Below are 22,603 nucleotides of genomic sequence, written 5' to 3'. Positions count from 1 at the left end.
CAACACCACCACCAACACCACCACCAACACCACCACCAACACCACCACCACCAACACCAACATCAAAACCAACGTCAACGTCAACGTTGACAACATCACAACACCACAATATCACACACGTCCACATCCAACACAACACCTCACAAACACCAAGTCGTCACCATGGGTTGCACCAGCTCCAAACAACAAGCCAGCAGAGGAGAGCCAACGCCATCTCCCAGAATGAGATCGGTCGCCTCCCCAACACCAACCGCCACAAGCACCCTGTCGACCAAGCCAAAGAGGCCCAAGGCCAGAAAGTGCCCCACGCCCAGCTCGCGCTCGCACCACGTTCACTTTTCGGACCACATCACCATCAGCAGCCAGTATGGCCATCCGTACCCAGAGTACGACCCTCACCCAGGACGTTCGTACTCGTGAAGGAGTCATTGGAAGGGTTTGACTGGCAGAGTGGTGGTGGTTGAGGAGGATTAGAAAAGGGATTTAGGGCGTGGGACGTTCCAGGAGAGAAACAAAAAGGCTGAGAAAACAAGTCAACAGAAAGAGGAGGGGGCTCTGCAAATGGACAGCCACCTTCACGTTGGTGCAGAGTGTGAGTAGCCAGCCTGCAGTGGTTGGCTGGTGAAACCAAGAGCTGTCTCCTGTCTCCTGTAGCTTTTTTTTCATAGCTGGAATCAAAGAACTTTAACGCAAATATAGTCTGGTTCTAACGATTCGTGGTATTTTAATCCGGCACGGGCCACCTTTGGAGTTACTGGTGCTCCAACCCTGCTGAAAATAACACCCACAGTTACAAATGTTGCTCCTTGACATCAACATTGTCATTACCCACGACCTTTTCCGTAGAAGTCGAGAAGAGAGGGCGGAGTGCTTCAACGGCAAGACATGTGAACAAATCTGTAGAAGTGAGAGCCTCGCAGTCACTTGCCGTCCAGGATGAACCTGAAAGAACACATGGCCCAGTGTGAGGCCAACAGTGAACCAAGCTTCAGGTGGCCGTGCAGGTCACCGCACTCAACGTCGCAGGCGCTGGCAGGTTGAGTAAAAGGTAAATCGCGCAGTATCGAGAGCGATGTAATCAATGTTCGGAATCGCTGAACGCGTCGAGGATTGCTGCGGTCAAGCAGTGTAAAAAACCGCGCAAAGTAACTCGTCATGATCTCATTCTGCGCCAACAGGCTAATTGCAAAAAGTGCTCCCCAATTCACAAATCGTTCTGTTCGACGCGATAGAAAGACACACAATGTAAAATACCATCTCTTGTCTTTGACATTTTAATGTTCATCATTCGTTCTTCGATCATTTTAGGCGAGGAACAATCTCCCGACGACCGGATCTCAAATCTCAGACATGTGTCAGATTGGATACTGTATCCTCAGCTGCATTTGAGCTCATGACGAGAAGGCTTGGTTGAAGGGCTCTCAAAAGGTCGTCTTGTTGCTGTTGTGGGAAGACATCTCCCAAGACAAGACAGCGTGGCAATAAGTCGTATTCACATCAGATAAAGTCGTCCTCGTCGTTGTCCAATTGGCCCTTCTCTTTCCGAGCACGTCTCCGCTCCCGGATCCTCTTCTCCGTGGCCATAAACTCTCGAATGCCAACGGGGATTCCCTGAAACAGGACATCCTCCTCCTTGGCCTCTGCCGATGCTGAAGGAGTCGTCCAGAGGCTTTCACTCCCGCCGCCGTCATCGTCCATACTTCCCGAAGCGTCGCTCACTTCGGGTCTCGCCATCTCGATCTTGGGAGCCCCGCGTCGCTGCTTCGGCGCTTTGGACTGCGCCTCCCGAACCCGGGCTGCCCACTCTTCCACATCGTCTCGATAATCGTCCCAGACGCAGTGCACGCAGCCGCTCATGCAGCAATTGTCAGGCTCGGCCGGTTTGGGAGGCACGGGGACGCCGTTGATGGTGCGCCACGTCGAGTCCGGCGTGCTCGACGTCCGCCGTTCATATCCTGACCCGCGTATCGAGCCGAAGACCTTCCGTGCTCTTTCCATCTTTTCCTCGTCGCCAGGTTGTACAAAGGTGGGCAGGTCTGAGTATGTCGCAGGATGTTTCTCGATCGGTGTCGACAGAAGCTCGGTGTAGAAGTCACCGAGTGGCATGGCCTGGTGCTGTTCATCAGGCACTCTTTGACGCGACGGTGCAGTAGTGGTGAAAGATCGCAGGCCCTGCACAGGGTGGCCTTGTACGAGAGACTTAGAGTGAGTCGGCCGGGAAGCGCTGCGCAGGCTGGATGTTGAGACTCGGCGCTGCTGGCCGTTCAGTTGTTGCTGGAGACAGGACGTACACGTCCATTTGATGCGTAAAGGCATGTTTAGAGTTGGAGTTCTGCAGACGCAAACAGCTGTGGAACACGACTAATAAAGACTACTATCTACGATGGAGCGCCACAGAGGAACTTGGCCCTTGCGATCCTTTATGACGATGCGTCGTTTTTTCCCTCATATTTTTTTCATCCGTGGCAGCCAGCGGGAGCTCCCATGCAGGTGATGTCACTCACAGCCACCACTTCTGGCACTGGGCACCCGGCTGGTGTCTTGGCTTATTCAGAGACGCCAGCCTCGTCTGCAGCCCCAGAAGCGGCCAGAGTTCCCCGAACCCGCGACAAGGCTGTGCCTAAATAAATATCCCATAGAACTCGGTAAATAATCTCCGCTCGCCCTCGGGTTACTCTACGGGGTAATGTGAGGCTTTGGAGACCGCGGGTTGGGGGATTGCGATTTGGCGCCCCTGACTCGACTTTACTCCAACACATGGCTCATGGATGTTACCCCCTTTGCTTCCAGACTGGTCGATCTCCCTTGCATTTACTTTTACCGAGTACATTGCGCGAGTTTCGATTTTTTTTTTTGTCCCCCTTCTCTCCTTTTTCCACCGCCACTGCCTATATTAGACTTGTTGTTTGCTCTCCGTCTCCCTCTTTCCCAGCCCTTGCTACATTCTTTATAGATTTCGAATCATTTACAGTCCTTCGTTTTCACTCAGCGCTAGACAACCTCGATAGACAACTACTCAGATTATCGCTTTAGAATCCACCCACTCACCTTAGAGGGATCGCCAAAACAAACACACGAAACAAAACACTCCCGCAAAAAAATAAAAAAAATGTCGCACTTTACCATCGGCACGTTCGTCGCCTCCACGGCCACCGCCCTCGCGCCCTTCCTCGTCGTCTACTACATGCCGCAAAAGACGCAGACCCCTTCGTCCACGCTGTCGGCTCTCCCCAAACCGCGTCCCCTGGCGGCTCTGCGCGACGCGCGCGAAACTGCAAAGACCGCACCGGAATTCAACCTCCTCTGATTTCTTCCGACGCGGTTCCTGCTCTCTCTCTCTCTCTTTCTCAGAAAGAAGAGGGATGATCAACGTGAAGTGAAGGGTTTCGGTCAGGTTATGTTGTGGTGGGTTCTTCAGGGATGAGTTTTGATTTGATGGGTAACGACCGACGAAGGTTCATGATTGACTGGCGCATTAATAATGCATGATGGGTACAACGAGAAAGCGGGCATTGTCTTGCCGCGCGAAGCCAGGTCATGATCATGCGGTTTCTAGCGGTCGGTATTGATGATGGCAAGCATGTATTTGTGTGTGGTACAAAGAGGATCATGGTATAGATCTCTCCTCAGGCATTCCTGCTCACTCTGCGCATTGCGTTTCTCGCGATGACAAAGATGAATGGAGGAAAATGATATTGTGTCTCGATCCTATCCCGTGCTATCGCTTGTTATAAGCGGACCGTTCCGTACTTTTGACTTCAACTAGAATATTAGCCTAGATCCGCGACAGGAGGCTTGTACCAAACACACAATCATGTCCATCTCCCATGGAAGGCATTACCAGATTATTTCTCCATTATTAACGTATCTACCTAGCTATACAACAAGCCAGAGAAGTAATCTCTGTGAAGAACCGTGGAAGCCCGAGACACCATCCACGAAAACGTGCCCCTGCTCGAAATCACTTTGTTCAATCTGCCAGTAATTAATCACCACGACAATCATATCTCCCAATAATAGAGCCCCTTGCAATCAGTTCACTACTACATAGATGGGCCTGACGGGCGGAGTATGAGACCCGAGGTCTGTGAGCCTCGCAGGATCCGTTCCGTCAAGTGGCTGACTATGCTGGAAGTACCAAGTAATAACAAGGTCTGACCACCGCTCATCTAAAAATGGACGACATCCGCTCGGTCAGCCTGCCGCTCAACGACCGAGCTGTCTTGCGTTTGTTCTTCATTCTCCCATCCAAGTCCCAGGAGGCTGGGGTTACGGCGGCCTCGAAATAAGATGGCGGAGCACCCGAGATGGCTGCCTCTGGCGTGCTCACATGTCTCCTGCCGGGCAGGGAGGTCGCTCCGCTTCCGCTTGCACTCCCCACGACTTGCTTCTCGTCAGACACAGACACAGCCATAGGCGGTGCTTGCGCGCGGCTGATGGCAGGCAATGTAGTAGTGGTACTTGGCGCGGGGCGAGTTCTGATCGAGGCCCGGAAAGACGATGGAGCAATCGCGGATATCATAAACCCTGGCCTCGCGTTGACGCGGTATGGTCTCTCGCGAATCGATGCGGTGTGCGCAATGACCACGGCATCGCGCAGCTTGCGGAGGTCTGCACCGTAATGCTTCAGCGAATACAGCCGTTTCGCGAGTTTGTCGACGCCCTTGGCGTCCAAAAGCTCTTCATTCCTGCCCTTGTCCACGTTGGATTCGAAGAGGTCGACAAGCTCCTTGTACTCGCGACGATACTGCTGAAAAGCATCGAGCCGTTGCCTCTTGCCGCCGATCGCTACCTTGGACTTCTCCTCTTTGATGAGATGGTCCAGGTACTCGAGCGTGGCATCGTTGTACGGGGTAATGGAATGGTGCTTGAGCCACAAGCTAAACTGCACTGCCGCCTTTTGAATCTCTTTATGTTCGCGTTTGAACTCTGCGACCGTGGCTTCTTTCGCCTTGATTGCAGCCTCGATGATGGTGGTGACCTTTGCATTCTCTTGCAACAACATCTCGACTTTCGGATCTTTGATGGTCCTTTTTGTCTCCTTGTGTTCGTACAGGATATGCTTGTGCTCTGTCCAATGATGCCTGCAACCTTTACAGTGCTGTGAGCCGGCGAATGCCGCGCATCTGACCAACTCTGGTGTTCCCACCTTTTCAACCGGGACATTGGTCAGACAGCAAGGGTTGTGACAGAGGACTTTGTGTACAGTGTCCTCTCCATTGGGGCCTGGAGTATCAACCTTTTTGATGCATCTCGCATTGGTACAGACGGTCTTTGGGCGAGTGACTGGGCTGAAGACCACCGAGTTTTGCTTCACGTCTAATTTCTTCAGCATTTCGTCCTTGCTCAATTTGCTGTTCCGCAACAGCTCGTTGTCTCTTTGGTTCAACTCGATGGTATCGTTGATCTTTTGTGCTATCTCAGCCATGGGCTTGGTCAACTGGAGGATCAAGCGTCGAGCCTCATTCAGACTGAGAGTATTCTCCACTTGATGAGGCTCCAACTGGCGGATATAGTTGAGCAAACGTCGAGACTCGGTAGCAGACTGCTCCCAACTCCGGCAATAATCGTTGAAGCTGCCCAAGCTGACATTTTGTTTATGAGCAGCCAGGTAGCGGAAGCTCTCCGAGTCAAAGCAATAGACTGTGTCGCGAAACAGCCCAAGATTGACGTCGCGGAATTGTTTCAACACAGCCTCTAGTGGTATGAAGGTGTCTCCAGGATGATAATTCGAACCACGAGTGTTGGTGAAACCAAACACCATATTGCGTGCAGCATTTCGATGCAAATGTGTCAACAACTCCTTGATACAAAACTCGAACATGACGTTCAATCGAGAGTTGTTTGGCTTGAGGAGTATCAGAATGCCGTGCAGCTCCTTGTAGTTGCTCAGCACTGACAGGATGTCCGCCATGTTGGCTTTGTCCTGGTCCAGACCTCTGGTATCGCCGATACCAGGGGTATCAATCAAGCGCACCATGACCGAATTGACGAAAATAGGGTACGTGATGGCCTTCTGGGTGGCCGACTGGCCGTCAGAGGCGTCATGTTCAAACTCGTCTCTTGCCCCGATCCTGATCTTCCTTTGAATCAGTCTCTGCAGAGGGTCGTTTTCGTCCACCGTCTGAGTGGCAAACGAACATGGAATCACATGCTCTATTTCACTTGCATCCATCGCCTCTTGCAAAGTGCCGTGGGTGAGATAATTTACGAATGCGTTGATCCAGGTACTTTTGCCGACACCTGTCTCGCCCAGGATCAAGATATTGACTTCTTCAAATGGGTCCATGGCATCGAGCATTGCCAAAAGTTGACGGTCCTCATATCGCTCAAAGTTTGGTCCATGCTGCTGTGCGTTGCACCTGAAACCCCAGTAACGATATTTTGTCCGACCACAGTCGCAGTACAGGTAGTGATCTCGCCGGCCGTAGTCGATGGCAGAGTAACATCGAGAACAGATCCACTGACGTTTTGTTCGAGGTACACAGCCTCGTCCCGGACAAGATAGCTTGACAGGCTTCCGATCCATTGGTTTCTTGGTTCCCCACGTATCAAGATGGGCATCGTCGAAATGCATCAAACATTTGTCTGCGAGGAAGTTTTGAAGTTTCTGGAAGTCGTTTGTGATCAGCTTGCCGTCGCGATGGTACACGATATGGGACTTCTCGAGAGACTGCCCGCTATGGTCACAGTCCACAATTCGAACCGACGTTTGCGTGGTGCCACTCTGAAGTATGTGAAAAGTAAGTTGCGAATTGGGCCCCCAAGTTGCGTTGTCATCCATAGCGGTGCGGCTGAAATAAAGAGTATACACATGGCCACGAGGTGTCGGCACCGAACATTCGTTGGAAAAGAAGGCTGCTCCATTCTTTGTTGTTTCGTCGATGAAAGCCAGTTTTCGAGCATAGACATCTGCAACCGCAGTAAGCTGGGCCGGAGAATAGGGGCTCTTGACGAATCTACCAAGGACTTGCCCCAGCTGTCTTGAGCCCATCCGACCATTTCGAAAATCGCGCAGAGCCACGCCGTATTGTTGCCTTAGCACACCCTCTGATTGATTGGCGCGAGCAAGGAAGTCAGAGACTTCGCGAATATGATCCTCCGGTACAAGAGCACGCCGACGAGAAAGATAGGTCCAGTAATCCTTGAGTCGCCGCTGAGCGTTCCTGATCTCTTCGAACATATTCATGTAGTCCGAAAGAAGATCCTCGTTCGGCTGACTGACCATGATTCCGCTGGGCTCGAAATTCAAAATCAGTGAGAGCCAGTGCACTGGGAGGAGCGTGTAAACGATAGGCTGTCCCCAGCCCCCATCCATGTCCAAGATCTGATCTGGTACATTTTGCATGAATTGGCAGGCTCCTTCGAGGTCGGTCTTTAGTGGATTGCTTCCTGACATGTCTGTGCGTAGATAAACTTGAAGCGAATTGGTCAGGTCATGGGATTGAGACGAGTCTGCAGTCTGGGTTCCAGGAGAAGAGATTTTTTGTTCAATGTTGGCATATTCCTTTCGTAGTAGTTCTTTCACCGTATTCCTATCTTCGCCTGCTGATCTATGATAGTTTGCTGTTAGGATGCTCCGATTACCCCATGTGATCTCTGACACCACATGTGTGGCATGGCTTTGCTGTATGTTCTCTCGAGAGATACACTGCTGCAGTTCAGGGCTTGTAAAGTTGATTTTCTCGAGAAACGTGGTGACGACATGTTGTAGGGACATTTGGACTATAAAATTACTCTCATGTCGGTCGAGAAGAGCGCCTGTCGAGCCCGAAGGAACAACTAGTCCTGAAAGGATGCTGGCTTCCAAAGAAGAGTGCACTCCAACAGCGTTAAACTTGTCTTTGAGATCAGAACTCTCGACAACACTGAATCGAGACGATGGACGCGCCTCGCTAGTGACTGCAGTCTCGGGAAGCTGGCGGCTCAGCAATGAAAGTGGTTGAAAAGAGTCGGTCCGTGCATCGTACAGGCTTCCTAGGACGGCAGCCTCACCGAGTGAGACTCTTTTCAGTCCTAGGGAAGACATCTTGATGGCACCGAGACCGAGCAGCAACAGATGGCTGGTGATCCTCAACCGCTTGCTGAAGGCGAAATGTGAGCTGAGCGGGCAGAAGAGGTGATGCACGGAAGATCATGGGAGCTCCGCATTTATCAGGCAAATGGCCAGGGAGTACTGACCGGGTATCAAAGGGTATTCGTAGAGGAGGAAGAAGAAGAACGAGCCTAAATCAGCCTGACCTCGACGCACTTGAACAAGGCGCAGAAGTCACCTACGTCCTGCGCCTCATGCCTGGCGGAAGAATGTGGACGATAACGAACCAATCCATTTTACACGGCATGTGTCCACCAGTCCTTTTCATTGTCGCAATTGGACCAAGAGTACTTACTGGGCGCAAGGAATGGGAATTGGGTCTCAGTCTAAGCGATCTGCAACCACTGCGGTGATAGAGTGTCGGGCGCATAATCTCAGGCGAGGTTGAGATGGCACTGGGTAGTTAGGCGAGGAAAGGCGCCCATGGTCTGCTCGACTTGCGATGACTGAGGCTAGTTCATAAGGCGACACGGCAGAAAGCAGGGACTTGGACCCAGGACTTTGCCAAGGGACCTAGGGGAGGTCATGACCAAAGAAGAGCGTGCCTGGGTCAGCCATATCCAGGTGTGAGTTCCTCGCTGTATCCCTTGTCTGTGTTATGTTTCCATACGTCATGCGAAGTAGGGAATGAGGCTGGACAATCAGAAGGAGGCGTGATGTTGATGGGACGGAAAAAATGCGGTGGTGAGGCTGAAGAAAAGCGCCAGTCCATCTATACGGCCCACCGTAGCGAGTTATATGCGGTGGAGCGTTAAAATCCATGGCGCAGTTTCGCATCCTCACTTCATTGACAATCTTGATAGTGGTTTCTATCTCTTTGCTTCTTGTCCTTGCAAAAATACCTAGTATACACCACCAGTCCGGCTACTGTATCAGATGCAGCTCCGCAAGATCGTCATGAATGGCGCCTTCGAGGTCGATTTGGTGATCGTCGCCATTCAACAGCCCCAAGTAATACGATAGATCACGGCCATCAAACTCTCGAGTCGCAAAGCCGTTACCCAGGAACTCAAACATGTTCAACGAGTTCATATATTCGACCTGGTAGTCCTCGAACCTGGGAGTCGCGAGGAGGTCCATATATACCAGTCGAGAAGCAGGGAACATTGGCAGTGGTCCGTCGACTTTTCCCTGCTTGAACCACGAACTACATCCCTATTATTACGAGGAATATCAGTGCCTTGCCTGGAGTTGGATATCAGGGATACACCCACCGAGGTCCAAGCTGTTCTCTTCAGGAACAGTTGTGCATGTTCTCTGAACTGCTCGGCGATTTCCGGCTTCGGAGTCAGACTCTTTATACGGTCCTTTTGCATCTTTTGAATGCACTGGATGATATTGCCTGCAAGCGTCTCGATGATAGGCAAGAAAGATCCGTGCCCAAGTGGACCGTAAGGTCCACCCATCATGAAATAATTCGGCACTTTCCAATATTCAGTATTCATTAGAGGTAGTGTTAGCGGGGGGTGCATACTGTGAGGAACTCCAATAGAAAGGTATGAATAGGCCTCTTTGGCCCACATCTTTGCAATGCTGTGTCCATTTGCTTCGACCGGAAACCTAGGGATCCAGCTTGTGTTGAACCTGTCATGCACCAGTCAGCCACTCGGTACCGCAAAATCACAATGCGCAGCTGTGAGCTTACCCTGTGGCACAAATGATGATGTCCACATCGTGTTGCTGGCCTTCACTATCGACGAAACCATCCGAGTTGATCTCTTTCATTGGCGTGGTGAAGACTTGGACATTCTCTTGATTCAACGCTTCAAGAAAGCCGTTTCCGGGCTGAGGATCCTGATTTAGTTGGAGTTCATGCACGCTCCTTGGATCAACTCACAGTCGGCCTCCTACATCCCACACCGAAGTTCTTGGGGATGATAGCCTCTAGGAGTTCAGGCTTCGTCGTACCAAGCTTTTGCATCATTTCGTTCCGAGCAAACTGCAGAATCATTTCAGCATCCTCTGTGGTGGTTTGGCAAAGGATTGTCTTACTTCTCTGGCACCTTCGGCCTCGGGTGTCCCATTTAGAATGAACTTGAACCTGACATTCAGCTCCGACTCGATCATTTTCGAATACTTCAAGAATAAGTCCGGGTTCTCAGCAAATCGCCTTTTCTGCTCCTCGGTATCTGTCCCCAGCATTAGAACGTCCACGGTTGTATCCACCAGAGCGAGACGTAATTTGCTTACAGTGGAAATTTCCTCCATTCGGTCCAGCAAACTTCTGAGCAAACCCGGCCGTGATCCACGTTGGCGATCTTACCCACGCGTATAGTTGCTTCACCTGCGACGCAATCTTCGAGATGATTTGGATGCCACTGCTGCCAATTCCAATGACAGCGACGCGTTTGCCAGTCAAGTCAATTTGGGGATCATAGTTGGCGCTGTGCACGAGGGTGCCTTTGAATGAATGCAGGCCCTTGATATCTGGCCATTTCCAGTTACTATGGGCAACACACTTGTCAGCAAACAGGACACGCAGCAAAGCATTAAGGGTAGAAGAAACGTACTTCAGAATGCCTCCACCATTGACGAGGACGTGGCATGTGTCCACAAACTCGGTGCCATCGGGCCGCCGCACATGCACCTCCCAAACGCCTTGCTCGGGTTGCCAATACGCCCCGGTCACAGTATGCTCAAGTTTGACGTACTTGATCAAACCGTGCTTGTCGACGACGTCTTTGAAATATTGCCAGATCTCGGGCGATTCCGAGTAGTACTGGGACCAGTTGGGATTTCTTTCCCAGGTGAACTGATATGCAGCGGAAGGAATATCACAAGCACAGCCAGGATATCTGTTGAACGGAGTTTCCTTGTCAGCAATCTCTCTGTCTGCCTTTCCCGAAAACAAGAAACACCACGAGAGTTAGGGCGCGAGCACCATACCTATTCTCCAGCCACGTTCCTCCGACGTCCTTGTTCTTCTCGTAAAGCTGCAACTCGACATTCTCGCACCGATCCTCAATGAACTTGGAAAGCGTGATGCCTGAAGCGCCCGCGCCGATGTGGATCACTCTTATCTTGCGCGGAGTGGCATATGGCTCCTCGTGGATCCTGTAACCCCGAGCATTCTGGATCATCCATCCAAGCTCGTTGAAGACCTCGCCCGTCGCGTTGGACGAGAAGCCTTCGCCGTCTTTCGAGGGCGCCATTTTTCCGAGTGGAGCAAGTCCAAGTGATTGACGCTTTGCGAGCGACTTTACAAAAGTCGGAATCTGATATCGCGAGTGAAGGAATTACCAAACCACCCTCGGATACTTTTCGTATCTGTATCGTGCACTCAAGGGTCTACCTACGGATCACCAAAAGTGTGGATCTGGAAGATACACGCAGGGTATATAATATGCTCTTTTCAAACCAACCCAGATTAAATGGGCTTTTTTGAGTGGCACCACGCCAACCCACTCCCCATCTACGAAGGTCCAAAACTCCTTGATTTGGTCAGCAGGAGGTATGAGTTGAAGCCGTTTTTGGAGGTAGACCTCGGTTCCCAGGATTCCATCTCCAAGGGCATTGTCTGCGGGGATATTGCCACGCGCAGCGAGAGATCGGGACGACTGACTCGGGTGGACTATTACGGAATATTACTCGTGGACCACGAAACAGTAAGAGTGGCCAAGAGTGGCTAAGACAGGGTAACGCGGCACGATAAACTCCAAAGCCAATACAAGTACAAGGTGTAGGGATATTGAGGAGAGAGAAGTCCGGCTCTATCATCAATCAGGCCACTAAACTACCACCCCTCGCTCACCCTCGCTCAACAAAGTACAGCTGACCAGGAACAGTCGGGCGGGAGTCAATTTCCAAGAGATAACCGGGCGCCCTTTGAGTCTCTTCTAAACGAGGTATCATTCCACAAGTTGTGGGTTTACTTCGTTGTGCAATAGACCGAGGTTGGAATATCCATTCCCAGTTGCTACATACAAGGCTGCACAAACAAACAAACAAACATAGTTATAACCTCTTTTGGAGGGTGGATACCACAAGCCCTAGACCTGCACTTAGAATATGTCGAGCGAGGCACAATGGTATTAGGTGGGAAGAGGGTCGATCAAACCGGAGATGACTGATGCTCTGTGGTTTGCTATATATTTAATATATGCAGAAGACATCTCGATATCTCTGGTAGTGTATACATCCCCGGACTCGGCTGCGATTCTGGTAACATTGTTCAAACTCACCTCGAAATCGGCCGAGGCTAGGATATTTGCATCCGCTCCCACAGTCAAGAGCGAGGCGCGCTGAAGCTGCGTCTTTTCAAAGCCTCATCCTTCAGCACCAGGCGTATTTCTCCTTGGCTAGCCAAATGACTTCATCGTCTGGTTTCGCTGCCCATCTGAGACTGCACAAATGCTCCTTGTCGCGGGTGATGATCTCCACCTTGCCCTGCTCTTCCGTCCTCAGCCTCTGAGCCGCAGCGACTACCAGTTCTAGTGGATCCCAGACCTCCACACCTGCAGCCATCTCCCATTCATGTGCCTCTAACTGTGCTCTCAAGAGAAGTGCGGACATTGCGTGTTGGGCGTCTACTGAATCCTCCAGCGACGGCGGGACAACTGTGTGAAGGATATGTAGTTGCCACTCTGACTCCTTGGCTGCGTAAACGCGGCACCAGATCAGAGCGAGGCCGCTGGCTCGATGGATCGCACCCTTGAATTTTGGGAATCCTCTGTTTAGGACCTTGGTCTGGAACTCCTCTCGGGCAAAGTGCCATTCAAAGTGCTCGACATCCGGGCGAATTGCAACATGATTAATACCTGGGATAGCCTTGGATACCGTACGCAAGCGATGTTCAAGGTACTCAACAGTCGGAATATCCTTCAGATCCTCCATTGTCAAATCATCGACAACAGGAAATATGGAACTGGCTGATTTGTACACTGGTTGGTCCAGTGGAGGGAGATGGATGTGGTTGCTGGGGAATACTTTCCAGCCGAATCTGGCGTAAAACGTCTGGCCGATATCAGAGTATAGAACAGAGAATGGATTAGTGGCGCCAGATACACTCTGCCACGACTCCAATTTTTTCCCCAATTCCGCCATCATTCTGCCAGCGTATCCTTTTCCACGGTATTCGGGACGAGTGTAGACTGAGGCGATGCCATGGGCTTGGGTTTTCTTCAGCACGCCGTCTTTTGCCACATAGGCTTGGACCAGAAGGCTCTCGCAACAGGCAAGGATGGGCCGCGAACCATCGGGGTTGGGGGTTAGAGAGTCAGAGGTCAAAATCCATCCAGTGATCCGACCATCTCTTGTCAAATCGACTGCCTGAAGGATGACTTCGCGTTCCAGGTATTGCTCGAGGGTGAGTGGGCCTTGCCATGCTTCGGCATTAAGATACGCAGTCTGGACGTATTCGAGCGCTGAGGCAGACACAAGTTTCAGGTCCGGAGACTGAGCCGATGGTTGAGAGGCAGGGTCGATCGGGGGAGGCTTGGAAGCCAAGTCGGTCGCAGTTGGATGCACGTCTGCGGAATTCATGATGTCTCTTGTCTAACGAAGCCTGTGCTTATGAGCAAATAACGGGGAAATGATGGTGGAGGAGATCGGGTTAAGAATATTCATGCCGTCTTGTCACAAGGCGCATTTACCTACTGTGGAGAGTAAGAGGGACAAACCTTTGGGCAAGGCAACAAGAGCCGCACATGTAGAGTCATTAAATTCGTAATTCGTAAGAGTGTGAGTGAGTCTTTGCCAGAAAAATGCGTTCATAGTGTGTTGGAAGAGGGGCTGAGGGGCAGCAGGGGCAGGCAAACTGCGCTTCTTCGTCGAGGGATTAACCGAGATAGACCCGCTCATCTCAACTCAAACCCGTTGATCAACATGAAACGTCGAAAAGGAGATGGAAAATGGGGCAGGCGATGCAACTGCAGCCTCGTCACCAGCTTCACCGTCAACCTCGTAGCCTCGTGTACATATCTCTCGCTTTGTTCGAAATCACACTCCAAGTCTGCAGGACAGAATGATTGGGTGCAGAAGTGAAACTAACTGGACAGGACGCAGGGTCTCTACTGCCGCCTCTCCTCAGCGCTCTCGCCCTTCCACTCCCTTCACTCCTTGCGCGCCCTGGTCAGTGCACCTCGTTTGCTATTACCTCATGCAATCGATGCTCTTGACGCCCTCCAATGGTGCCGCCCTCTTGTTCCCATGGGTTCCAGTTCGCTGAGGAGCTGGTACCCGTCCTCCATCCAATCCAGTCCTGCCAACACCTGGTGGGTGCCGTGGATCGCACACTATCCAGTTCGACCGCACCTCATCGCGTAACTTGACTATATTGGATCTGCACAGGAACCAAATAAACAGACAAGGCTGTTCAGCTTAGATTGTCCACTTCACGCATTCTGCTGTCTTTCTGCCGCGACTCAATTTTTTCTTGTTAATTCTCCTCTTAGCTTCCACTCTTTCACCCTCGTCGAATTCCACTTCTCCTGTCTGGTCCGACTTTTAGATTTCACACACATTTCATCACTGCGCCTGGCTCCCCTGTAGCCGGAGATACTTGAAGTAGCGCAGGCCGCAGCAGTATCCTATCTCATTCGCATCCACACTCACGAGGCCGGCTTCAGACCTCTCTGTGAATTCGAGTCATGCTGGCGCTGCCTCCTGCGGGACGCTAGAGGAGGTCATTTCAACCTAACAACCTTCACCGATTCCAGACTTGCAAACATCCAAAGGCTCTCTGCATGAACGGATCTCCCTCACACGACCCTTTTGAAGCGCCCGTCAACATGTCCTATCAGCCTATGACCCCTCGGTAAGCAGCCGTCTTTGGCCTCCACACCACTGCGCCAGTCTTGTTCCCCCAACCGCCTTGTGTCCTCTTTGTACCAGGCGTTGAGGCGGCTTATTCGCGACAGACTTCACACTGTCAAATAGCTTCTGTCATGCAAAGTCTGAATACATGTTCATTATCCTGTATGCTAATGATCTATTTACTAGGCTGGAGGACATCCCCACTGACCGTCGAGATTTGGCTCACACTATGACATACCGGTCTCCCCCACGTCTCTCGCGAATGGCAGACCGTAACAAAGACACCATTATCGAAGTCTCTGATGATGACTCTGATGCTGCTCCACCCCGTCAGTTGCGGAAATCCCTTCATCGATACCCAGTCAACAAAGCTTTGTCAACCACTTCAGCTAGTGATGCCGATGTCTCCGAGCTGGAATCTGCAGTAAAGGGCCGTCTAACTCATGAACCCCGAGCCCTCAAGAGAACATGGACTCCCAGCACCTCCCTAGACGACTCACCACAAATTGCGTCTGGAGATCGTGGAAAACGTCGTGTCAACGCACCCTCTGATGCCATGATCTCGATGCGCCGCAATGAAGCTGGTTCTGGTCTGCAACTCTGGCATCACAGACACAAACGATATGTTACCGTGTCCAAACAACCAACTGTCAGTGCCAAAAATGGCACCCAACACTACGCAAAGTCCGAGAAGAAGGCAGCGCCACAGCCACCGTACTACGTCGATGGTCGGCTCGACGTCAAGATGTATCGAGGGCCAGGTTACGAGCGCTTCCCGGTAGTGCTTGGCACTGTTGACGGACACCAAGAGCTGTGTGATAGCTGGGACGCAGAACAGGTTCTCAAGCTGGAGAGAAAGGCGTTCAAGTTGCGGCAAGCAATTCGAACCCCTTACATTATCCATGGCTCCGATTCTGAGACAAGCAATGACGAGATAGAGGAAGTTCAGGGGGAGAAGACATTCGAAAAGAGGTGTCTTGCTTGTGTTATCGAAGTCTTTCCAGACATTGAACGCACCTTTGTCGAAAAGAAGATTCAAGATGCACCCCCGCAGCCCCAATATTTCGACGAACATGATCAGGAGATGATCGATACCGGCGCCCCGCCCCTTGCCCAAAGAATCATTGCCGACATCCTAGAGATGCAGGCATATCCGAAGCAACGTCCTGCTCACTCAAAGACCACCTGCAAAGGGGCTGCGAACGATGGCACTGGCATTACCATCACCTGGGACAGAGGCCTCCCAAAGGACAAAATGTACATAAAAGATGCCATCATTCTACTCGCGAGGCACTTTGTGAATGTCCCTACCCACTACATCGCCAAAGTGGTAGAAGACAAAAAATCCATCTTCGACTCCTATGTCACCATCCAGGGACAAGAGGATCGATATTACTCGCTCACACCCAGACCATACAAACGTTATGTTAAGCCAAGAACTGAGGTGGAGCAGACATACCAGCTGGCAATAGGGGACCGCCGCATCCCAGCAGAATACGCCAATAGAGTCAATGAGTTGCAGGCGGCGAAGCAGTTCTCAGCTCGCGAGGCAATCAAGGAGGCTGTCAAGACGGCCAAGGAGGAAGCTGAAGCTTTGAATTTGGCAGAACATGTCAAGACTGGGGCAGTCATGGAATGCCAGTGCTGCTTCGACTCAGAGACTCCTCTCAACCGCATTGTCTCTTGTATGGCAGATGTCCCGCATTTCTTCTGCTTCACCTGTGTCGAAGGCCTAGCCGACAATCAGGTTGGCATGTTAAAGTATGAGATGCGCTGCATGGATGGTGATGGCTGCACGGCGGAGCTTTCTCACGAGGACGTTGGAAGAGCAGTCCCGATCACCACATTTGATCGTCTTGAACTCAACAAGCAACAAGCCGACATCATGGCTGCCAACATTGAAGGCCTAGAGCAGTGTCCACACTGTGAATACAAGGCAATTTGCCTGGATGTGGGACAGGAGCCCATCTTCCTTTGCCAGAATCCAGAGTGTTCTCGTGCAACCTGCAGGAAATGCGGGAAGGACAGCCATATTCCCAAATCTTGCGAAGAGAATTCTCTCGACAAGACCTTGTCTGCACGCCATCTGGTGGAAGAGGCCCGCTCGGAAGCCATTATTCGAACATGTCCCAAATGCAAAGCCAAAATTCTCAAGGACTTTGGATGCAACAAAATGGTTTGCACCAGATGCGGCTGTCGGATGTGTTATGTTTGCAATGCAGACATAACACATCTTGGAAGCAATGCCTATTCCCATTTTGGCAACAAATGTGTACTGTATGATGAGCTGGGTATCAATCGACACGAAAGTGAAGCGAATGCGGCAGAAAAAGGTGCCATCACCAAGGCCAAAGAGATTGATGCCGAGCTTGATGAAACCAAGTTGCGCATCGACACTGATAAACCTGCGAACCGACGACCTTCAGCCTTGCTAAATCACCCTGCCGCCGAGGTCTTCCTTCGTGATCTGAATAATCGAGCTGCTCGTCTGAATAATCGTCAAGCATACCTTCACAACTTGCAAACTCGTGTCGATCGTTTGCAAGCTCTGCGCCCAGATCGAGAACTCGAGGATATTCTGGCAGGAGTCCATCGATTGGACCGCGCTCGCAGACACGCGGAGAGACCACAACCAAATGATTCAAGAGAGCATCTAACTCAGTTGATGGAGCTCTACCAGCGAGCACGCCTGAATATTATTCAGCATCCACCTCGTTTGGGGGAACAACTACAGCAGCCACCGCCACCGCTGGGTGGCCACGCACTCGCGCATGGTCAATATCAAGCGCCGCTCACTGCGCCGTTCAACCCAGCTGTCAACCCACCGACTCTTATTCCTCCCATTCCCAATAGGCCGGTTCCTGCAGCAGCAGCATTTGGGGACCTCGCGATGGCGAGCAGCAACATCCCTAATGTAATAATTGAGGACCGCCATTTTGGCAATTCAAACCTTGACTTCAACTTTGCTAGAGCACAAGCGACCTTGCCAAACCCAACTGGTCTTGTTCCAGTGACCCGTATGGCCCAAGAGCATCGACAGGTAAATCAACCACTTCGCCGGGCAAATAATCTGTCGTACGGTCAATACCGTGAAGCCCCGTATGCTAGCCGCACAGCTGGCACAAGCATGGGATCGAACAATGTCCGCGGCCCGGCTGGTGCTGCAATGCCTACGTACAGCCTTCAATACGACCACCTTCCTTTGCCATTCCCTTAGCCGCTCGCAACGCTGCCAGTGGTATTGCCAACGAAGGAGTGCGGGATGTGCCCCGCTCTTGACCTTCGAATTGGAAGTACACAACTTCATTTTGGTGGACTCTGGCGTGCGACTGAGTGATCTCTGCTCGATCTGGCAGTATCAAGCCGACATCAATAACACATTTGGGTAGCGCGAACCGAGCTTTCCGTATTAGTACTGGCCCTCTCAGAAAGTAGAGGCAAACCGCATCACGAATACCAACTCCGATGACACGAGGGTCGTCGACAGATATGCAAACTTGCTGGCAGACGGGAGGCTGCTTAGACATTGGCACATATGTGCCTTACACATGAGCTGAAAGACGAGTGGGTCTGATGTTCTAAAGGGTCTCGTTGCAGTTCTTTAGTCTGAGATCGACGACTGAATTGGACTTTGGGTCACATCTGCTAAGGTCGGGCTTGGTTTTATGTTCTGCTTGCTTGGACAGGACACGAGCCTCCTTGGATCACTGCTATGGACATACAGGTCTGAATGATGTGGTTTGGTCTAGTGGGAATGGTCTTGAGGTATCATGGATATCGGAATCAAAAGTGAGCTGTGATGGCGCAGGAAGAGCTCTAGATGTATGCGTTAGCCTGGGAGACAGAAGGACTATTTGCAGACCTGCTCACTCTGATTCATTGTGAGTAGAACATTAGCTAGTATCTCAGCACTGGACTGAGGTAACAGACCATTCCAAGTAATACCGAATATGGACAGTAAAGAACCAAATTGGGTAAATTTGTCACCTGACTTCGCGCATCAGTTAAATTGCGCGTACGAGTTGTGCATACGTCATGATTGGCCAGATTGAGTCTGCACACTTTTGCTCATTGTCCATTGTCCCCAAAGTGCAAAGTAGTCGAAGCTGCCATGATATTGTCTGCGTTCTGATCCTCTAACCATCCATCTGGTCGGCCCATAAGTCCCGAGACCTGATCCATTATCTCATGGCCAAGCTGCAGGCAGCCACTGTTTCTCGCATCCCCGTCAATCGCAAGCGGAAACGCTTTCCCAAAGACCAGGAGTCAACACCGACTGAGTCTGACCTCGTTTCCTCCGTCGCGGCCACCACAAGAGTCCCCACCAAGACTCATGATGGAGGTTCCAAACCTAGAAGAACGAAAGGCACATCGAAACCTGCCCTGAGCCGAACTAGTTCGTCCTCGAGTCTGGTAGAGTCAGACGTACCTTGGCCGGACCACTTCAAGTATCTATCCCAGTTGCACCGCGCCCTGAATGTCGTATACACATTTTGCTGCACCAGGAAGCATTTCGCCACGACATGGGACAACATCAAGAGTGCGGTGGAAGGACACATCAAAAAGCCGTTGGTCGAGGACGACGTGGCGCAGGTCAAGGCGTTATTGCCGCGGGCGATCAACTTTGCCTATGTCGATGAAGAACACCTTATGGTAACACTTATGGGCGAAGAAGATGGCGTCAGAGGTGGCAGAGCCGACCATTTTCGGTCTCTGGAAGAGGATGAGAGCGCACCCAGAGACAAATCGGAGCCATCCAAAGAACTGCTTCTGTTCGAGTTTGTGGATGGCGACCTGAAAAGACAGGTTGTCGACCCCAAGACGGGGCAACCCACCAAAGCGATCCAGAAACTACGCAATGAAGATCTCAAAATGCCTGTGTTTAGTCAGAAATCGATGCTCAATCTCATCGAAAAGCGCAATGCCAAATTCACTTCAGCCATAAACACATTCCTCAACCAATGTGCCGAGGAGCAAACAGACCCGGTGGGAAAAATACTGGACCTTAAACAGCAGTATTTACCCTACCCCTCAACCAGTCGTCCTGCAACACCGGGCCCAGATAATCGACTGCAAAAAGCGATCCCCAAGGAACGAAAGTCAATAACGGACATTGTCAAAGAGATTAGCGAGCTCGAGTGGTATACTGGACAGATTGTGCCCGACGGACATCGTGTATTCGATCCTCAGCCGGCCATATATGGTGACCTCAATTTTCAGCTGTCCCAGAATCTGGTGAATGCGCTGTATAACAGCAGGGGGATAACTCAGTTGTACTCGCATCAAGCCGAGGCCATCAATAACCTGCATGATGGTCATCATGTAATCGTGTCTACCTCAACCAGCTCAGGCAAATCGCTGATCTATCAGATACCAATGCTTCACGAACTCGAGAAGGATCCCCAAAGTCGCGGGCTCTATATTTTCCCCACCAAGGCTCTCGCCCAGGACCAGCGTAGAAGCATGAAAGAGCTCTTGAAGTACATCCCGGGCTTGGAAGACGTCGTTGTCGAGACATTTGATGGCGACACGCCCATGCGAGCACGCAACCAAATCCGAGATGAAGGTCGTATTATTTTCACGAACCCAGACATGTTACACATTACTATTCTACCCCAGGAGAGCGGATGGCGAGAATTCCTTCGGAATCTCAAATTCGTGGTCGTGGACGAGTTGCATGTGTATAACGGTTTGTTTGGTGCTCATGTGGCCTTTATCATGCGTCGACTGCGGCGCATATGTGCCGCTGTGGGAAACCGCAAGGTCAAGTTTATTTCATGCTCCGCAACAGTGGCCAATCCAGAAGAGCATATGAAGACCATATTTGGCGTGGAAAATGTCAAGCTAACGGATTTTGATGGTTCTCCGTCTGGCCGGAAGGAGTTTATTTGTTGGAATACACCATACAAAGATCCAGGCGATCCCTCATCAGGTCGTGGTGATGCTTTTGCAGAGACAGCGAGGTTAATATGCCAACTTATTTTGCGAGGGGTTCGAACCATTGCCTTTTGTCGCGTACGAAAGCAATGCGAAGTCCTGCTAGCGGCGGTCAAGACGGAATTCACAAACCTCGAGAGACCAGAATGTTCTGCTTTGGTCATGGGCTATCGTGGTGGATATTCGGCTCAAGACCGTCGGCAAATAGAGTCAGAGATGTTTGGTGGCAAGCTCATGGGTATCATTGCCACCACGGCCCTGGAGCTGGGCGTGGATATTGGATCCCTTGATGCCGTGGTTACGATGGGGTTCCCATATACGATCGCCAATCTGAGACAACAGAGCGGCCGTGCAGGTCGACGGAACAGAGACTCGCTTTCTGTTCTGGTCGGTGACTGCTTTGCTGTCGATCAACACTACATGCAGAATCCCGACGAGATCTTCACCAAGCCTAATTGTGAGCTCCAGGTCGACCTGCAAAACGAACTTGTGGTGGAAGGGCATATTCAGTGCGCTGCTTTCGAGATGCCCATCAAGGCAGACGAAGATGAGAAGTTCCTAGGCAAGATGTTGCCAGAGATATGCACAGAACGGTTGTCGTATGACCCTCTGGGATTCTATCACTGCAACGAGAGATTTCGACCTCTGCCTTCTAGGTGTGTCCCCATCAGAGATACCGAGGACAATCACTTTGCTGTGGTTGATATCACACATGGTCGTAATGTGGTCCTGGAAGAAGTCGAGGCTTCAAGAGCCTTCTTCACGCTGTACGATGGGGGAATATTCTTGCACCAAGGTCGGACATATATCGTGAAAGAGTTCTCACCTGAGCGCAAGATTGCCCGGGTTCAACTCGTCAAGGTGGACTGGACCACGCAGCAAAGAGACTACACAGACGTGGATCCAATCGAAACCGAGCAGGTCCGTCGGGTGTCGGCCAACTCTCTCACCAAAGCATATTTCGGCCGCATCAAGGTCCACGCCGTGGTATTTGGGTTTTTCAAAGTCGACCAGAAGGGTCGGATTCTCGACGCAGTGGCTGTGGACAACCCACCGATTATCATCCACTCCAAAGGTCTATGGTTGGATATCCCCAAGTCGGCGATGCAGATCCTCAAGGACAAACGCTTGAATCTTGCGGCAGGGATCCACGCGGCCGAGCATGCATTGATGTCCCTGATGCCACAATTTGTGGTCAGCATGCCCGGCGATGTGCGAACCGAATGCAAGAACGCGCTGAAGGAATTCGCAAAGAAGGAGACTCAGCGGAAGAGACCTGCACGGTTGACGTTTTACGACGCAAAGGGCGGACCCGCGGGCTCGGGGATCGCAGCGAAAGCATTCGAGTTTATCGACATCCTTCTCGAACGTGCCGTCGCGCGGGTCTCGGCGTGCCACTGCCTCGAGGGCTGCACGGAATGCATCTGCGACGAGAGGTGCAAGGAGAAGAACATGGTCATGAGCAAGGCCGGCGCCGAAGTCATTCTCAAGTCTCTCCTAGGTATGGAAATCGACGTCGACGCCCTCCCCGAGGGCGAAGAGGAGCGCGTTCCTGCCGGGGTCGAGACCGTCGTGTTTGCCACCGAAGTCATGGGCCGGGATGGACGGAGAGTGCCCGAGAAGGACTTTGTCAAGAAGGAAAAGAGTGATGACGATGCCATCATCATTAAGGATGAGCCTGGGGACTGAGGACTGAGGACTGATTGTCGTGTCCATGGAGGCTGGCCTTTTACATGCTTTTCATGTATAGATACCTACCGTCTGCCTACCGTCTGCATGTCTGTATGCCTGTATGTATATACGAACGAGGAATGAATG

General features: G+C 51.4%; 7 protein-coding genes across 7 annotated transcripts; 3 read left to right on the top strand and 4 right to left on the bottom strand.

Moving 5' to 3' along the window:
- Window positions 1-1,497: 1,497 nt before the first annotated feature.
- Z517_05204 (uncharacterized protein) lies at window positions 1,498-2,316 on the bottom strand (the record flags this gene model as incomplete). The annotated part of the gene is made up of 1 exon (XM_013430531.1): window positions 1,498-2,316. One exon carries the CDS (start codon window positions 2,314-2,316, stop codon window positions 1,498-1,500), a length of 819 nt encoding a protein of 272 aa, XP_013285985.1.
- Window positions 2,317-3,109: 793 nt separating this feature from the next.
- On the top strand, window positions 3,110-3,307 carry Z517_05203 (uncharacterized protein; the record flags this gene model as incomplete). The annotated part of the gene is made up of 1 exon (XM_013430530.1): window positions 3,110-3,307. One exon carries the CDS (start codon window positions 3,110-3,112, stop codon window positions 3,305-3,307), a length of 198 nt encoding a protein of 65 aa, XP_013285984.1.
- Window positions 3,308-4,165: 858 nt separating this feature from the next.
- On the bottom strand, window positions 4,166-8,029 carry Z517_05202 (uncharacterized protein; the record flags this gene model as incomplete). Its single annotated transcript, XM_013430529.1, has 1 exon — window positions 4,166-8,029. The coding sequence occupies one exon, from the start codon at window positions 8,027-8,029 to the stop codon at window positions 4,166-4,168; it is 3,864 nt and encodes a 1,287-aa protein (XP_013285983.1).
- A 930-nt stretch (window positions 8,030-8,959) lies between these two features.
- Z517_05201 (uncharacterized protein) lies at window positions 8,960-11,247 on the bottom strand (the record flags this gene model as incomplete). The annotated part of the gene is made up of 9 exons (XM_013430528.1): window positions 8,960-9,250; window positions 9,310-9,518; window positions 9,570-9,679; window positions 9,741-9,880; window positions 9,933-10,034; window positions 10,088-10,224; window positions 10,286-10,539; window positions 10,606-10,890; window positions 10,982-11,247. 9 exons carry the CDS (start codon window positions 11,245-11,247, stop codon window positions 8,960-8,962), a joined length of 1,794 nt encoding a protein of 597 aa, XP_013285982.1.
- Window positions 11,248-12,367: 1,120 nt separating this feature from the next.
- Z517_05200 (uncharacterized protein) lies at window positions 12,368-13,576 on the bottom strand (the record flags this gene model as incomplete). The annotated part of the gene is made up of 1 exon (XM_013430527.1): window positions 12,368-13,576. One exon carries the CDS (start codon window positions 13,574-13,576, stop codon window positions 12,368-12,370), a length of 1,209 nt encoding a protein of 402 aa, XP_013285981.1.
- A 1,501-nt stretch (window positions 13,577-15,077) lies between these two features.
- Window positions 15,078-18,065, top strand: Z517_05199 (uncharacterized protein; the record flags this gene model as incomplete). Its single annotated transcript, XM_013430526.1, has 1 exon — window positions 15,078-18,065. The coding sequence occupies one exon, from the start codon at window positions 15,078-15,080 to the stop codon at window positions 18,063-18,065; it is 2,988 nt and encodes a 995-aa protein (XP_013285980.1).
- A 971-nt stretch (window positions 18,066-19,036) lies between these two features.
- Window positions 19,037-22,474, top strand: Z517_05198 (uncharacterized protein; the record flags this gene model as incomplete). The annotated part of the gene is made up of 1 exon (XM_013430525.1): window positions 19,037-22,474. The coding sequence occupies one exon, from the start codon at window positions 19,037-19,039 to the stop codon at window positions 22,472-22,474; it is 3,438 nt and encodes a 1,145-aa protein (XP_013285979.1).
- Window positions 22,475-22,603: the final 129 nt, after the last annotated feature.

Source organism: Fonsecaea pedrosoi, assembly GCF_000835455.1.
Source record: "Fonsecaea pedrosoi CBS 271.37 unplaced genomic scaffold supercont1.3, whole genome shotgun sequence".
Taxonomy (NCBI): domain Eukaryota; kingdom Fungi; phylum Ascomycota; class Eurotiomycetes; order Chaetothyriales; family Herpotrichiellaceae; genus Fonsecaea; species Fonsecaea pedrosoi.
Note: the sequence above shows the minus strand (reverse complement) of the source record. Positions and strands in the feature narration are given on the sequence as shown.